General features: G+C 34.7%; 2 protein-coding genes across 2 annotated transcripts in view; one reads left to right on the forward strand and one right to left on the reverse strand.

The window, feature by feature from the left end:
• Positions 1–19,167, forward strand: part of LOC137408418 (uncharacterized) — a 309,349-nt gene that overhangs the window by 192,498 nt on the left and 97,684 nt on the right. The gene's annotated exons all lie outside the window — the stretch shown is intronic.
• The window catches only part of LOC137408411 (uncharacterized), a 44,944-nt gene that overhangs the window by 25,073 nt on the left and 704 nt on the right, over positions 1–19,167 (reverse strand). The window contains exons 2-13 of the mRNA XM_068094932.1: positions 18,664–18,815; positions 17,955–18,164; positions 17,112–17,238; positions 12,314–12,445; positions 9,551–9,654; positions 8,870–9,039; positions 7,769–7,989; positions 7,450–7,606; positions 6,851–7,071; positions 4,948–5,077; positions 1,737–1,910; positions 1,126–1,305 (exon numbers count right to left, since the gene is read on the reverse strand). Coding sequence (XP_067951033.1) covers positions 1,126–1,305; positions 1,737–1,910; positions 4,948–5,077; positions 6,851–7,071; positions 7,450–7,606; positions 7,769–7,989; positions 8,870–9,039; positions 9,551–9,654; positions 12,314–12,445; positions 17,112–17,238; positions 17,955–18,164; positions 18,664–18,698 — 1,861 coding nt within the window. The 5' untranslated portion in view covers positions 18,699–18,815. The remainder of the gene's footprint in view (positions 1–1,125; positions 1,306–1,736; positions 1,911–4,947; positions 5,078–6,850; positions 7,072–7,449; positions 7,607–7,768; positions 7,990–8,869; positions 9,040–9,550; positions 9,655–12,313; positions 12,446–17,111; positions 17,239–17,954; positions 18,165–18,663; positions 18,816–19,167) is intronic.

The following is a 19,167-nucleotide window of genomic DNA, read 5'->3' on the forward strand; positions in this document are numbered from 1 at the left end:
AATTCTTGGAAGGCGCAATCATTTGTTCTATGTTCTAAGCTCTTATTTTAGTAGATTGAAATGTATTTAGGTTAATTTACTAGCTTAAGTTACTAGCTTAAGTTACTAGCTTAAGTTACTCAAATTCATTGGATAAAAAAACTTAGTCAATGGCAGCTACATTACTTGCCACTGTTTATAAGCTATTTTAAATTTGGATCAAATGTGTAGCAAAAGAAATGTCTTTCAACAATCTGTTTACTTATGTCTTGATCTTTCGAATATTTGAATTATGCATAGGTTGAACGCACGCATGAACCCACACACACAGAAATAAAAAATCCCTTAATTTAAAAGTTAGAATGGTAAATGTTGTATATGTTAATTAAAAATAAATCTTCTACGCAAAAACTTTTTAATTTCCCGTGCAACCCCGGGCATTCACCTAGTCTTTACTATAGTGAAAGCCATGTCCATCCATCCGTTCGCAGCCGACAGCTAGGGGTTAGAAAAAAGATTGCATCACACAGATTTCGACCTCAGGCATTTGGCTTGACAACCAGGTGCACTACCATCTTGGCAACTCGACACTTCTTGCTGAATTCCAAATAATTGAGCGCAAACTGATTAAACATGACGATCTCTCACAGCCCACCGGGCTACCAGGGTACTAGTACTACATGAGGTCATCTGTAGTAATTGACATACAGTATATTCTTCAAATAATATTTGCTTTAACATTATTTGGAATAATTATACTTTGCATTTGTATTTAGCAGTTTGAATGCATAGAAAAAGTAGGTTAGGGATTGTTGATTAAGAGAGCACTGGTGATGGTTAATCTACAGCAAAAAGTATCTAAAATATTAAAAAAATAGCCAATGTTTGATTTAACCGAAAATTGACAAAAATTGGACACCCACAAATCTTTTTACATCCATATACGAGACATAAAAATTCTAGATTGTGCTAGTAATTCGGCCTTAGAATGTTGTTTTAGAAAAAAATTGGAACATTTTTAGCAATTTGTAGAGTTATTCTTTTATGTGATAGTGCCCAAATCTCATGTGAATGCTTTTTATCATTGTGTGGTCAATCACGCCGTCATGAACCGATAGGCTTCAAGTAAATACATGGTCTCCTCACCTTCCATGTTGATGAGAACCGCCTGCTTTGATAAAGTCAAGATATAGTGGACACCTTTTAAAACCACCTCAATCATGGCCACACAAGATCCGATATGGTCATTAGGCATCTCAAATATGAGGTGGGTGCCCACTCCTTCGAGTTGAGGGTGAGGGCAAACAAAAGAGTTCAAACTTGGCCCTAACAAGATAAGAGAGTTAAACTGAAGACACGACTGAGCGTACTTCCTCTTAATAAAGAAAAAACTATCATACTAAAAAATTAATTCAGACATAGCTCGACATACGACGTAGCTCGTACGAGTGTTCCACCATAAATATCTCACAATATACTAGTCTCCCAACATACGAGTGTCCCACCATACAAGTGTACCAACATACAAATCTGTCTCAAAGGTAAGAACTACATACAGCACTGTACAAAATAATATTACAATTTATAACAGATCATGAGCATTAGATATGGCTTGAGATATTAGATATAGATTAGATTATAGACAGTCTTATGTAATAGAATACGAGAGTTAAACTGAAGGCACAACTGAATGTACCTCCTCTTTATAAAGAAGAGACTAACATACTAAAGATTTCTCCAGTAAAAATTTGACAGACCTTTGTCGTAGATGTCAACTACAAACTTGCTGAGATAATCAGATCCAGGAGCAAATGCTAGAATCCTGCCGAGTAAAAGAGGCCCGAGCATTCTGGGATAGGTGCAGGCGAGAGAAGATGTGAGTAAAAGAGATCGAGTGAGGATCTGTAGCGTAATTTTCAAGTCTTTTAAATCTAAACAAAAAGGTTAGACTGTTATTAGTCGGTCAGCTGGCTTATATCTGAGTAACAAGTATAGACTAACTAGAAATAGACAAGTGAACATATAAGAGAGTCTTGAAGGTTAACTGATTATCAGATAATGTCACAAGTGTATATATGACTAATGGTGAGGCTACCCTATTCTCCGTTTTGTCGACACCTGCAATGATCTATCACAACAAACTAAAATGTTGTGAAAGTTGAATCGATCTTTCTTCTATCTATGTATATAAATCACAAAGTTGAGAATTGGTTTCAATAGCTTATGATTGAATAGGTCAATTAAAACAGAATTCACAAGTGTGTATAAAATAAAACGTATAAACGTATAAAATCTTTGTACCTGCTTATAGTAAAAATTTAAAACACGTAGCTAAATCTAAAACTGGGGAACTTCATTGGAAGCCATCTGTTTGGTTGCGTGAGAATCATAAGTAACATAATTAGTAACAAAATGATGTTACTTATGATTACTTATACTCATTACTTATACCTGTACATCATTACTTATACCTGTATACCATTACTTATACCTGTACATCAATACTTATACCTGTATATCATTACTTATACCTGTATATCATTACTTATACCTGTATACCATTACTTATACCTGTACATCAATACTTATACCTGTATATCATTACTTATACCTGTATATCATTACTTATACCTGTATATCATTACTTATACCTGTATATCATTATTTATACCTGTACATCATTACTTATACCTGTATATCATTATTTATACCTGTACATCAATACTTATACCTGTACATCAATACTTATACCTGTATATCATTACTTATACCTGTATATCCTTATTTATACCTGTACATCAATACTTATACCTGTACATCAATACTTATACCTGTACATCATTACTTATACCTGTATATCGTTATTTATACCTGTACATCAATACTTATACCTGTACATCAATACTTATACCTGTATATCATTACTTATACCTGTATATCAATATTTATACCTGTACATCATTACTTATACCTGTACATCATTACTTATACCTGTACATCATTACTTATACCTGTATATCAATACTTATACCTGTATATCAATACTTATACCTGTACATCATTACTTATACCTGTACATCAATACTTATACCTGTACATCAATACTTATACCTGTACATCATTACTTATACCTGTATATCATTATTTATACCTGTACATCAATACTTATACCTGTACATCAATACTTATACCTGTATATCATTACTTATTCCTGTATATCATTATTTATACCTGTACATCAATACTTATACCTGTACATCAATACTTATACCTGTATATCATTACTTATACCTGTATATCAATACTTATACCTGTATATCATTATTTACACCTGTACATCAATACTTATACCTGTACATCAATACTTTTACCTGTATATCATTACTTATACCTGCATATCAATACTTATACCTGTACATCATTACTTATACCTGTACATCAATACTTATACCTGTACATCAATACTTATACCTGTACATCATTACTTATACCTGTATATCATTATTTATACCTGTTCATCAATACTTATACCTGTACATCAATACTTATACCTGTACATCAATACTTATACCTGTACATCATTACTTATACCTGTATATCATTATTTATACCTGTACATCAATACTTATACCTGTACATCAATACTTATACCTGTACATCATTACTTATACCTGTACATCATTACTTATACCTGTATATCATTACTTATACCTGTATATCATTATTTATACCTGTACATCAATACTTATACCTGTGCATCATTACTTATACCTGTACATCATTACTTATACCTGTATATCATTACTTATACCTGTACATCATTACTTATACCTGTACATCAATACTTATACCTGTATATCATTACTTATACCTGTATATCATTACTTATACCTGTATATCAATACTTATACCTGTACATCAATACTTATACCTGTACATCAATACTTATACCTGTATATCATTATTTATACCTGTACATCAATACTTATACCTGTACATCAATACTTATACCTGTACATCAATACTTATACCTGTACATCAATACTTATACCTGTACATCAATACTTATACCTGTATATCATTACTTATACCTGTACATCATTACTTATACCTGTACATCATTACTTATACCTGTACATCATTACTTATACCTGTACATCATTACTTATACCTGTACATCATTACTTATACCTGTACATCATTACTTATACCTGTACATCATTACTTATACCTGTACATCATTACTTATACCTGTACATCCTTACTTATACCTGTATATCATTATTTATACCTGTACATCATTACTTATACTTGTACATCGATACTTATACCTGTATATCATTACTTATATTTGTACATCATTACTTATACCTGTACATCATTACTTATACCTGTACATCATTACTAATAGCTGTATATCATTACTTATACCTGTACATCAATACTTATTACTGTACATCAATACTTATACATGTATATCATTACTTATACCTGTACATCATTACTTATACCTGTACATCATTACTTATACCTGTACATCATTACTAATAGCTGTATATCAATACTTATACCTGTATATCATTACTTATACCTGTACATCAATACTTATACCTGTATATCAGTACTTATACCTGTATATCATTACTTATACCTGTACATCAATACTTATACCTGTACATCAATACTTATACCTGTATATCATTACTTATATCTGTATATCAATACTTATAGTTGTACATTAATAAATGAGTAAAAACCTCATATTTGGAGACCGCAACAGTTGCACAAATAAACCTCGCAGTTTTTTATTTGGGGTTTTCTGCACTGAGTATATACGTGTAGACAGGATTTCATGACAAGCATACCGTAGCTAGCATCTATACCTCTGCTATATAGATATTAAAAGCGTTTAATGCTAGATCTGATCTAAATGGTTAATCTCATATGAATTTAAACAATCACTTGAACCCTGACCTTCATCCTTGTCCTCTCCAACAACTAGTTGATTCTGAAAGTTTATTCCATCAGCAATCTCATAGATTTCTGACCAGGAGTTCATGCTGAAGAGCCCTGTCAGTCCATCAATGCTGCCAAACACCTGTACAAACAAAATAGAGAAGTTCTCAACAAAATACCCAGAAGTCCTGCTCATCTTAGACTATCGCGTTTTGCTAGACTACCTCTCTCTCTTTTTAGTACCCTAGGACACTTATATTTCGCTAGTATTTAGTTTCGTGAGTAGCATACAGAGTAAAATTTCGCTGCAACTTAATTTCGCAGCTCTGATGAGTGCGAAAATATAGTGATGTGAAAATAAATGCAGCGCAACAAACATAATTAGATTTCTCAGGTTCAGTTCAACCGTAAAAAAATCTTTTCAATTTGGGACTAATATGTAATTGTGAACCGCAGGTAGAATTGTGTGGCCCACATCGATAATGCAACTTGATCGCTTGCTGTCATTTGTTTCTTGGACTATCAATGAACAAAGCTATTTAATTCCGCGTTTTCGCTCGTTCGTTATGATAGTTTAGTTTCGCTCATAAACTTTTTGCGAGAGGATGACTCTGCGAAAACGCAAAAGTTAGATGAAGCGAATGCATAAGTATCGTAGGGTATGCTAAAGCTGTGAATCCCTTGCCCTTATTCACACGTAAATGCGTAAAGGTGAACACGAAGGATGCGATCATTTTATAAAACTATGTGATCATTTTATGTACCTATGTGATCATTCTATGTAACCATGTTATCATTCTATGTAACTATGTGATCATTCTATGTAACTATGTGATCATTCTATGTAACTACGTGATCATCCTATATAACTATGTGATTATCTTATGTAACTATGTGATCATCCTATGTAACTATGTGATTATCCTATGTAACTATGTGATCATCCTTTGTAACTATGTGATTATCCTATGTAAGTATGTGATCATCTTATGTAACTATGCGATCATCCTATGCAACTATGTGATCACCCTATGTGACTATGTGATCATCCCATGTAACTATGTGATCATCCTATGTAACTATTTGATCGCCCTTTGTAACTATATGATCATCCTTTGTAACTATATGATCATCCTTTGTAACTATGCAACAAGTATAACTACTATTATCTATTGCTATAGTTATTATATAACAAGTATAACTACTATTATCTATTGCTATAGTTATTATATTACAAGTATGAGTACTATTATCTATTGCTATAGTTATTATATTACAAGTATAACTACTATTATCTATTGCTATAGTTAATATATTACAATTATAACTACTATCATCTATTGCTATAGTTATTATATTACAAGTATAAGTACTATTATCTATTGCTATAGTTATTATATTACAAGTATAACTACTATTATCTATTGCTATAGTTAATATATTACAATTATAACTACTATCATCTATTGCTATAGTTATTGTATTACAAGTATAACTACTATTATCTATTGCTATAGTTAATATATTACAATTATAACTACTATCATCTATTGCTATAGTTATTATATTACAAGTATAACTACTATTATCTATTGCTATAGTTATTATATTACAAGTATAACTACTATTATCTATTACTATAGTTATTATATTACAAGTATAAATACTATTATCTATTGCTATAGTTATTATATTACAAGTATAACTACTATTATCTATTGTTATAGTTATTATATTACAAGTATAACTATTATTATATATTGCTCTAGTCTTTATATCACAATTATAACTACTTTAGACAATTTGAAAATGCCGTAATGCAACAAAGGCTGAAGTAAACAATCAACTATCAGAACAAGAAAAGAAGTCTCAAACAATTCAGCAAACCAAATTTGTGTGAACATGTCATAACCACCTCTTTGAAAAAATCTTTGATTCTGTTTAATTTGAGGAGCAAAGTTGGCAGCTGTCCTAGCTTCCGTAGATTAGGTCGCTTGTTCTCCATAATATTGGGCATTGCTGGCACGTATCTTTTCTTTGAATCCTTCTCAACTGTAGATGTTTCGGACACATCTTTGCTCTTCGACTTTTTCTTTTTAGTGTAAGTAAACGGTTTTTCTTCATGAGCCCATTTACCTGCAAACATTAACACAAGACTACCTCAAAGTATCTTCATGACACGTTCCAAGCCCACAAGAATATCTTCAACAAGAGTACATATCACCTACAGTATTACAAACTCTTGTCCATTTTATAAACCAAGTGCTCTTCTGATAGATAAGATGTCAAAACATAAATGCCCATAAAAATATACTAACAAAAACATCATGGAAGAAATGCACCCAAAAATTTCCTCCATTCTCATATATAAATTATATATATGGAATATATAATAATCTTAAAATCAACGGAACCTTGATTTCTCCAAATACCAAATTTACATTTACTGTTTTTGTTCCATTACAACGATGCCAAACACAGAAATACATGAAATGCAACTACAACAGTATATACCTAAAAAGTAGTCAACCATTGAAGCCCTCAATAAATCACAAAGTTCAGTGGCATTTGGAGTGCTTCCATCTTCCCGCTTGTATTCTTGAAATGGAAATTCTTCTTTGAACATTGCGTCACCAACCTCAACAAACTGCCTGTGGTACCATGCAATCACCTGCAAAAATGTATGCTCATTTACAGATTTAATTGTCAATTGTTGTTAACTCTCTAATCATACAGAGAAAGAGAGAGAAAGAATTTGTTGCACTTATAACATTGCAAAAGTTGGTTCTGCCTTGCAATCGGCAAACCTTATGTAAGCAACGCAGCTCCTTACACTTCCACCATTAGCCTCTCGGGTGACCAAATAATTTTGGACTGAGTTCCTGATGCGGGCCCAAAGAACTGTAGGAAGGCGCCGCAACGGAGGCACATGAAACTGATAAACATCGTTGAGTACTTCGTCATCCAGAGAGATGAGATCTACCAACTCATTCTCAGTAAGGCCGAGGTTGGAGAGATGCAGATAGGCAAACAGCCTGTGTACGAGCAGGTTTCCTATATAAACATAAAGTTGATATCATGTTACTAGTAGATATAAACATAGAGTTGATATCATGTTACTAGTAGATATAGACATAGAGTTGATATCATGTTAGTAGTAGATATAAACATAGAGTTGATATCATGCTACTAGTAGTTATAAACATAGTGTCGATATCATGTTACTAGTTCATATAAACATAGAGTTGATATCATGTTACTAGTAGATATAAACATAGAGTTGATATCATGTTAGTAGTAGATATAAACATAGAGTTGATATCATGCTACTAGTAGTTATAAACATAGTGTTGATATCATGTTACTAGTTCATATAAACATAGAGTTGATATCATGTTACTAGTAGATATAAACATAGAGTTGATATCATGTTAGTAGTAGATATAAACATAGAGTTGATATCATGCTACTAGTAGTTATAAACATAGTGTTGATATCATGTTACTAGTTCATATAAACATAGAGTTGATATCATGTTACTAGTAGATATAGACATAGAGTTGATATCATGTTACTAGTAGATATAAACATAGAGTTGATATCATTTTACTAATAGATATAAACATAGAGTTGATATCATGTTAATAGTAGATATAAACATAGAGCTGATATCATTAAAAACTAGTAGATTCAAACATAGAGTTGATATCCTGTTATTAATTGATATAAACATATCAAACATAGTTGATATCCTTCTACAAGTAGGTATTACAAGATTCTTGCAAAGTCCATAGCTACACCCAAAACTCAGCCTGATATCATACTCATATCAGATGCAATATTCAATTACAACCCGAAATCGCACATGTAACTAGATGCTCACAATGATCCTGATTGAACAATGAAACTGCAACTGATAGTGAAAAGTTGGTACCATTTGTCTTTTGCAGTTCTTTGAAGATATGACGGATACACTTCTCAGGAGAGTTTATCTCTTGAAGAAGCTTTTCTAGATCAGAATCATCCATATACGACCGTACCTTCACCAGGACATCAAAGATCAACTTGATGTAAAGAGGATTTGTGTTCTTGTCCTTTTGTAGCCTACTCACAATACCATTAATTAATAAAGGCATTAAACGCAAAGTTTTGAACTACAAGTAGTTTGAAATTACTAGCAGTTACAGCTTCACATATGCATTATTTTAGAATGTATTACTAAACCATTTTGCTAAACTGACTTTTATATCAACACTACACTTAAGTTGAGAGAAAATTAGCACAATGATGACATAAGCAAAAGCACATTGTAGCGATATAATAGGTATCTCATTGTAAGATAACACAACATGAGTTATAGAAGTATAACCTGTCATACTGTGTTACAGAAATACAATACAATACGGTAGCATCGTCTGTGTTATAATACATGTAGTTTAGATTCTGATAACTCAACAGGGCCTGTGACATAGTAACGCAGGAAACAGTTCAACCTGTAACATGACAGATTAGTCTGTGATAGTTTTGTAGCTCATAATACAAGGGCTTGTGATATGTTTACATATATACAGAACAGTGATAAATTTAATAAGAAGAAAATAAAAGCCACAATCACCTTTTAGAAACTATTTCCAACTGGTTCCCTGTCAATCTCCTTTGACTATCACTCAACCAGCTTTTTATCAGATTCATGGCAGAGTCATGGCTCAAACACTCAACCTGTGTATCGTACAAAGTAAAAGCATATGTTCCTGTTTATGTTTCACAGCTATTATAGCTATATATAATACTTTACTACAAGTGTGCTAAATGTACACACGCAACACAGTCAGCCCGGATACTGCATATACAAAGGAGTTTGTGATCATGAGACCACCTAGCAGCCTTTTTCTAGCTCTCTGTCATTCATGGCATGAACAAATTTTCTTACTTCAAGATCATACAAAATATATATACAGCAGAAAAAAGTTTTGTAAACTCTGTCTTCTCACAAAATATAATCTATTTATTGGGCATACATTTTATCCTAGCCTCTGATTGACAATAACAGCTAGCCAATTAAATATTAAGATGGAACTAATATTCTAAGGGCCATTAATTTACTTTAATTTTCAGAATATAGCTATACGCTTATGAGAAACTTGCATGTTGAAAAACCATGTTAAATTTGACTAACCATTTTGACAACTATGAACTTACTGCATGTTCGACAGATAAGCCCACCTCGCATATAGGGTGACTATGCAAACAGCCCCGAAGATAGGGGGATTTATACGAATTTGCATATAAGCCAACCCTGCAAATTTTAACTTCCCGTACGAACCTATCAATGGATTGCAGAAACGGAATGGCTTTTGCAGTGTAATTTTTTCCATAAAAAATTCATTTATCACTGAAAATTTAATTGTAGTGATGACCATTGTGGTCATGTTTTACTTTTATAAATAAAAGTTCGAGTTGTGGTTACTAAAATTAAGTTAGCATAATGTCATTTTGTTTACTTCCAATCAGAGTTTGTTTTAGAATCGGCTTATCATCGGGGATACATGGTAGTTTTTATTGGATTTTTTGTCATATTACGCAGATACTGCTAAGTTACACCAAAAACCGGCTAAACAGGCGAATTATCATTTAATATTCAACAATTTACATGTTTACAACAATAAAAGCTTTTCAGCGATATGCATGTTATTGTTATGCATTCATCTCATAAAAAACTAAAACTAAAAACTATGAATTAATAATAAATAATGTGTTTATTTCAAATGGTTCCACAATTGCGATCACCCTGTACATATGTGTGCCTCAATCTTGAAAAGCTGCCAAAAGTAACTAGTGTCGATATGTTATCTGATTCCCTAGAAAGATATGTGACGAAAAGTATCTAAGAATATCTGCCATTGAATGGGGTACATGGTAAACAATCGTGTAGGTATAATGGGTCTAGCAACTCCGAGTTAAACGCTACAAGCAGTTTTCAATGATACACAATTCATTACTCTATCGGTTAGAGTATGACTTATCAGCAAATCCAATAAAAAACATTTTGCTTGCCCTACTGCAACCGTTTGGTGAGCGTAGTCCATAAATATTACCTATTAGGTGAGGTTAAGTAACACTAGGCTAAGTAACACCAGGCTAAGTAACAGTAGGGTAAGTAACACTAGGGGTAAGTAACCATAGGGTAAGTATCTCTAGGGATAAGTAACCTAAGATAAGTAACACTTACTACTACAGGTAATGTCACTACCGCATGTCAAGTAAAACAGTTAGTGTCACTACTACATGTCAACTAAAACATTTAGTGTCACTACCACATATCGTATCAACTACTAAAGTTAGTGTCACTACCACATATCGTATCAACTACTACAGTTGGTGTCACTACCACATATCGTATCAACTACTACAGTTGGTGTCACTACCACATATCGTATCAACTACTACAGTTAGTGTCACTACCACATATCGTACCAACTACTACAGTTAGTGTCACTACCACATATCGTATCAACTACTACAGTTGGTGTCACTACCACATATCGTATCAACTACTACAGTTGGTGTCACTACCACATATCGTATCAACTACTACAGTTAGTGTCACTACCACATATCGTATCAACTACTACAGTTAGTGTCACTACCACATATCGTATCAACTACTACAGTTGGCTCAACGGAAAGAGAGTTTCTCTTATCGATAAAAGTTTTAGAATATTAAACAAATTTTAAAGGACAAATTTGCTAGAAATAAATTTTCTTTCGGCTTTTACAGTCACTGATGATGACTGCTTTAGTGAGTCATCATCAGTTCTTACGGCTTTTACAGTCACTGATGATGACTGCTTTAGTGAGTCATCATCAGTGTTCATACTTTCTCAGCCATTTTACCGTTTTTTATTGCTAATTATGTCTGGGTTTAGTTGCTAGTAAGTTACCCTACTTGATATTAGTTGTGTAAATACAAATCATCTGACTCTAATGTATAACAACTACATGTATAACAAAACAACTACAGTTGCTAGTTTAGAGTTGCTCTAGTTTGATTTTTACCCTCAGCCGACACTTTTTCCCGCCTTAGTCAATTTTTGTAAAGACGCAAAATGATGCGTCAAGGACCTACTTATGTAATCCAGCTATTATGGAGTTGGATAAACAATCAATTCTAATCTACAGCTGATTGTAAAACTTTCTACTACATGTGGTTGGTCTACAAGACATGTTTGATGAAAACCCATCATAACACAGCTTCGAGTAGTCATCACAGCATAAATAGGTTGCAGAACTCATATCCAAGATTGAGAAAAACGTGTAAAAAATTAGCAACAGTAAATGAATTTATTGAATCTAACTCCTTAAAAGCCAAACCTCTCACCTTCAAATAGTGCTTCTCACTGTAAGGTCTCATTTTGATTATGTCTAGGATGTTGTGGGCTTTAGGCAGTGTTGATACAATCATCTTTACATTGCTAGGAAGATCTTTAGGTAGCCATGCAAGTGTGTGTGCCTAGAGCAGAGTGGTGAGAAACATATGTGAGTCCAAATAAAGACGGTGGAATTTATACAAATAACAGACCTTCCACACTCGCATACAATGACAGAATTTATACAAATAACAGACCTTGCACACTCGCATACAATGACAGAATTTATACAAATAACAGACCTTCCACACTCGCATAAAACAACAAAATTTATACAAATAACAGGTCTGCTATATTTACGCATGAAAGATAGATCTACATCTAAATACTCAGACCTAAGCTTGGGTTCACTTCTTCATTAACATTTTGTGATATACATTATGAGGTAAATTGCGAGACAATGTTTGTGTTGATTTATGAAGTAATTTTCAACATTATCTCTCGAAAACTGGTGTTTCGTAAATCAGTATTATGCATTTAGTTTTTTATGTAGTGTAGTTCCGCATTGCTCAATTTATAAGAAGCACCCTTTCATACCTTCCTTTTTTCTTCTAAAAATTCTACGCATCACAAGCTGGTTAAAAAGAGCAGTTTAGAGAGAGTAGTTAGAGAGAGGGAGTAGTTAGAGAGAGTAGTTAGAGAGAGAGTAGTTAGAGAGAGGGAGTAGTTAGAGTAGTTAGAGAGAGTAGTTGGAGAGAGAGTAGGTAAAGAGAGGTAGTAGTTAGAGAGAGAGTAGTTAGAGAGAGAGTAGTTAGAGAGAGAGAGAGTAGTTAGAGAAAGTAGTTAGAGAGAGAGAGAGAGTAGTTAGAGAAAGTAGTTAGAGAGAGAGAGTAGTTAGAGAGAGAAAGTAGTTACAGAGAGAGAGTAGTTAGAGAGAGAGTAGTTAGAGAGAGAGAGTAGGTAGAGAGAGAGTAGTGAGACAGAGAGTAGTGAGAGAGGGAAAGAGTAGTTAGAGAGAGAGTAGGTAAAGAGAGAGAGTAGTTAAAGAGAGAGTAGTTAGAGAGAGTAGTTAGAGAGAGAGTAGTTAGAGAGAGTAGTTAGAGAGAGAGTAGTTAGAGAGAGTAGTTAGAGAGAGAGAGTAGTTACAGAGAGAGTAGTTAGAGAGAGTAGTTAGAGAGAGAGTAGTTAGAGAGAGTAGTTAGAGAGAGAGAGAGTAGTTACAGAGAGAGAGTAGTTAGAGAGAGTAGTTAGAGAGAGAGAGTAGTTAGAGAGAGTAGTTAGAGAGAGAGAGTAGTTAGAGAGAGTAGTTAGAGAGAGTAGTTAGAGAGAGAGAGTAGTTAGAGAGAGTAGTTAGAGAGAGTAGTTAGAGAGAGAGTAGTTAGAGAGAGAGTAGTTAGAGAGAGAGTAGTTAGAGAGAGTAGTTAGAGAGAGAGAGAGTAGTTAGAGAGAGTAGTTAGAGAGAGAGAGTAGTTAAAGAGAGTAGTTAAAGAGAGTAGTTAGAGAGAGTAGTTAGAGAGAGTAGTTAGAGAGAGTAGTTAGAGAGAGTAGTTAGAGAGAGTAGTTAGAGAGAGAGTAGTTAGAGAGAGAGTAGTTAGAGAGAGAGTAGTTAGAGAGAGAGAGAGAGAGTAGTTAGAGAGAGTAGTTAGAGAGAGTAGTTAGAGAGAGAGAGAGTTGTTAGAGAGAGTAGTTAAAGAGAGTAGTTAGAGAGAGTAGTTAGAGAGAGAGTAGTTAGAGAGAGAGTAGTTAGAGAGAGTAGTTAGAGAGAGTAGTTAGAGAGAGAGAGAGTAGTTAGAGAGAGTAGTTAGAGAGAGTAGTTAGAGAGAGAGTAGTTAGAGAGAGAGTAGTTAGAGAGAGAGTAGTTAAAGAGAGTAGTTAAGAGGACCTATACAAGCTGGCTAAGTAGAGTAACAAAGCAGGAAAATACACCCAGCAGGTCAGGATGGTGAATGATGTAGAAGGAAATGTCCAGTCAGATGCAAAGAAAGTAATGGGACACAGAAAAGAGCACTTTGAGAAGTTGCCGAATGAGGAGAACAGGAGGTAAAGGAGAACAAAATAAGCAGAAATTGAGAATGAGGATACAGCAGGGATGAGGGCTGGAGATAGAGATACAATTGAAATAGAATATAGGATGTCCATTTGACAAAAGTGAAAGAGTTGAAGTACCTTGGAGCTACAGTCCCGGAAGATGGCAATTGTGGTAGAGGTAAAGAGAGTGCAGGCAAGCTGGAATGGATGGAGGAAGATTTCAGGCATTATCTGCGATAGGAAGGCGTCGGCAAAGGTTAAAGGAAGGCTAATACAGCGCAGCAGTAAGACTAGCAATGTCATGTTATATAGAGATAGTGGCCATGACAAAGAGAGGAGCTAGAGGTGGCAGAGTTGACAATGCTAAGATTTGCTATGAGGGTGATTACAATGGATAAGATCAGAAATAATTACATAAGGGAAATTGTAAGTGTTGGAAGGATTGGGAAAAAATTGAGGAAGTGGAGGCTAAGATAATATGGACATGGGTGGAGAAGGGATGAAGGTTATGTAGGAAAACAGGGGCTGGGCATGGAATTGCCAGAGATAAGGAAGACCCAAAAGAATGTTTAAGAATGTAGTGAAGGAGAATTTGAGAGACCTGAGAGTGAAAGATGACAATGCAAAAACAGAAACAAAAGGAAAAATACTATTCACAGGGCGATGCCTGATATTCAAAAGCTGAAAGAGGAAGAAGATAATCTATCATTTCCATCAATATTTAGTTATCCTAAATGAAGCTTCATATAGATCTCAGATATAATAATTACATGTTGACAATCTGCATGAAGATAATATTTTCTATAGTAAGAGGCATTTCCCTCCCATCTGTCTGTCCAAAGCCACAATTGGAGGTTGAAAAAAGATTGAATGGTACAGGTTTCGAAATCACTACTTTCAGCACAGCCTCCCAGTCTGCTGCAACCTGCGCCAACCATTTACCTTCGATGGCTTGATAATTGTTACACATATAAGTAGTTATTATCTTTGCTTTATTGATACTACTAGCTGAATGCCAGGCATTGCATAGGTAATAAAATAATTACTCAATGAATTCGAGTAATTTACCCAGTAAGCTAGTAACTTGAGCTAGTCCAAATCTTTACCGTGAAACCACCTTGACGCTGCGCGTAATGACGCATTACCCATAACCTCAAACTAACAAATAGCATTTTCACAAGCGCTGCATAAATATGTGCCCTATGATATAGCCTGTCTTGACAAACTGTTGTTTTTGCGGAGTTGTTCCCCGTCGAGCGGGCGAGTAACACAACAGCTTGTCACAAGACGTACTGCACCTGATACATCAGCTGCACTTATAGGGAGTTGTTCTCTTCCGTCTATGCGGCTTGGCTGCGATGTTATGGCGGTCGCTCTATTGGTAATCATAACAAATTTCACGCAAAAATTTATGTAGAAAAAAATAAGATTACAACGTTTAACCAAAGACCGGTCTCTGTTGTAAACGTTAGTAGAATTTAAGAATAAAATACATTAAAAATAAAATCTATAAGAACAAATAAAACTGACTGAGCGCACAAATAACGACATGTTTAGTCGCTGTTGTTGCCTAAGTTCTCAAGTTCTACTAAAGTTTACCGCAGAGACTGGTCGCTGGTGAAACGTTGTAATCTTATTTTTTCTACATAAATTTTTGCGCGAAATTCGTTTGATTAGCAATGGAGTGACCGACATAACATCGCAACCAAGCCGCATAGACGGAAGAAAACAACTCCCTATAAGTGCAGATGGTGCATCAGGTGCAGTACGTCTTGTGACAAGCTGTTGTGTTGCTCGCCCGCTCGACGGGGGAACAACTCCGCAAAAACAACAGTTTGTCAAGACAGGCTACTTATGATACCGTTGTATAGAAAAGACTGCGTAGTGGATTGGATTAGCTGTCTTATCTGCAAACCTAGAGGTTCTAAGTTCAAATCCAGTGTAATGTGGATTTTTTCAGAAGCTAAAACTGGACAGAATGACAGACAAACACTAAGAATGATATATAAAGATTGATGATCTCTCTCTCACTCGAATAGAGACTTTTAGGGTAGGAGTCTTGACTATAACAAGAGCTGCAACTTTCCAAAGCCATGGTTGGATATTAGGAAACAAGATTGCATTAAACAAAATTCGAACTAGTGACTTCCAGCATACTAAACCAACAGCTTAACAAGTGCGCTAAGCAGCTACCCTCGGAATCGCCAGAATGATTGTAAACATACTTATAGCAATCACACCTGACAATCTCTCAGAACACATCATACAGCCAGAGTACTAATAATAAGAAAGCTATTTCAGATTAAAAAACCCATCCTATAAAACCAAATTAAAATATCCCATCCTATAAAAAGTCTACATTTGTTGTTCAAGCAACAGCAGCATGCATCACTGTTACAGAGAGAGTATAGTATATAGTAATGTTGTTACTAACAGCATATTCAGTGTAACTTATAATAAGCAATATGGGACAAACCATCGGAAACCTAATATCTCTTCTTTCTACTAAACATACCTTTACCCCTCCAGAGAATGCTGCGACTCTATCTTCATCCTCTCACCTTTCCCCCTCACCTTTTCCCCCTCACCTTTCTCCCTCACTTTTCACCCTCACCTTTCCCCCCCGCCTTTCCTTCTCACCTTTTCCCCTCACCTTTCCCCTCACCATTCCCCTAGAAGCGGGAATGCAAAGGCTATATGACGTTCAACTGATCCACTACTGAAAATAGCAATGCCAAGGTTAGTTGTCCCTCCAATAGATTTTGTAGATTTTTCAAATACCTTATTATAAGCAGAAAGCTGATTGAGAGAGTCAAGAAATATGACGACCCTGTACTCTTCGGGAATGGATTTGAGTGTAATGTCAAGTTTTTGCATGAGATCTTCTGTTTGTTCAGGCTTGCACCCTCTCAAATAGAATGAGCGCAACATGTCCAACTCATTGCATTTCATTACAATAAAAATTGAGCTGAGGGAACAACTCCCTAACTATACTCGTTCTTATTACGTTATTATTATATACTTTATTATTATAACAATTTTAGTGGGACTATAATGCGAAAAGAATTAATACGACTCATTTGTTAGTATGTTACAGATGACAGGGATGCAGATGAAAAATATGCGATACTAACTATAAACTTGCTGATAATGTTGATCAGAAAACAATGATGTACTCAATAGAGATGAAGGTACAGCAGACATTTGCAGTATCATCATAGCCTATGATTTAGTATCATAGCCTCATCCAAAACTTGTAAAACCATACAAAATTTTATGGCTTTAGCCCAAAAAATTGTGAAGCAATTTTTTTTTATTTGATGAAACATGACGTGTGTTGTTAGAATGGTTTTCCAGTGATTCACTAAATATCAATTGATTATGGGTAGAAATAGATAATTTTAATAAATATTTCAAAATGTCTTACTTTTTGACAAATTGCTCAGGAACACTGACACACATAGACAAAAGATAACCAGAGTTAAAAGGATTAATACACAACCATTAGCTATCTGTTAAATAAAAAATGACTACTCGTCAGCAGGTATTAGATATCTGGTAATTAAAAAATGACTACTCATCAGCAGGTACTAGCTATCTGGTAAATAGAAGATGAATACTCACTTGCAAGCTTCAGCTATCTGCTTTATTAGACTTTGTATGAGAGAGTCAACACTGGCCGAATCAGGAGTTGTCCCGAGAAACCGTCTCACGACTACGAGCTGGTGATCTTTGGCGTCTCCAAGCCAGTCATAAACGCGCATGGAGGCAACAGCCATTAGGCTTGTCTTCCCGACACCTGTTTCTCCGTGTATGACAAAGGGGTGATTCGACCTGCCAAAAAGCCAAACTGTCGTTAACTTGCCTCTCGGGAGTGCATGCTTTCAACTTTCTAGCCAAGCTTTTTTCAACCAATCGTGATGTAGAATGCATGTAAAAGCACAATTGAACTTTTCACAAGATTACAACCTGTCTCTCTACATCTCATTCGTGCACCAATATACATTTCCTGCGTTAATTGTCTTATCGCAGTTTACTCTTTAACCTGTTACCCGCACTATCAGTGATTGTAAACTCATGGAACTTGTGTGTTTCCACGACGCGAAGGATGCGAATATGGAGTTGTGCGCACATTGAGTTACCATGTGATCAGTATTTCAACAGACATTTACAAATGATGCACATGTAAATCTACAAGCACATTAAATGGTGTAGAAAAAGCTTTCATCACCGACTAATCTCATAGAGTGGCACGTATTAAATGACCAGCTTTAAAAGCAAAGAAATATTATTGTGGCAGCGATGAAAGATACAAAAATAATGTCACACTCACGCTGAATGAATGTAGTTTTTAACAACATTCATCATGTCATCCCTTCCCTGAAAGGTTTTGTTCTTCGCAATGGCCTGGTGATCATGCTCTGATATTTCTGTCAGCAGGCTGGCGAGCGAATGTTCTTTTAGGGGGTTCTTTTTATTAGCTGCCTAAAATATGATAGAGCAACCAATAAAAAATTTTAGCATGTGCCTAACCAATAAAATACATCAAAACAACTGGGCTATAAAACTTTGACCTCCCATTTCAAAATTTTATTTATTTCAAATCAATCTGCTGAAAAGAAAGACTAGGTTCATAACACCAAAGCTAACTTATACTGAATAACTATAAAAATGAAACAGCCTAACATAACTTAACATAAACCCATTCATCAAACTATGAATATGATATGTCTCCTTTAAAACATTTGCGCAACACTCACCATAATTATTACTGTTAAACTTGGCATAAAACATTAACATGTCATATGCGAAGGCCGAGTACAATGATCCACACGTA

The sequence above is a fragment of the Watersipora subatra genome, chromosome 11 (genome assembly GCF_963576615.1).
Source record: "Watersipora subatra chromosome 11, tzWatSuba1.1, whole genome shotgun sequence".
NCBI classification, from domain to species: Eukaryota; Metazoa; Bryozoa; class Gymnolaemata; order Cheilostomatida; family Watersiporidae; genus Watersipora; species Watersipora subatra.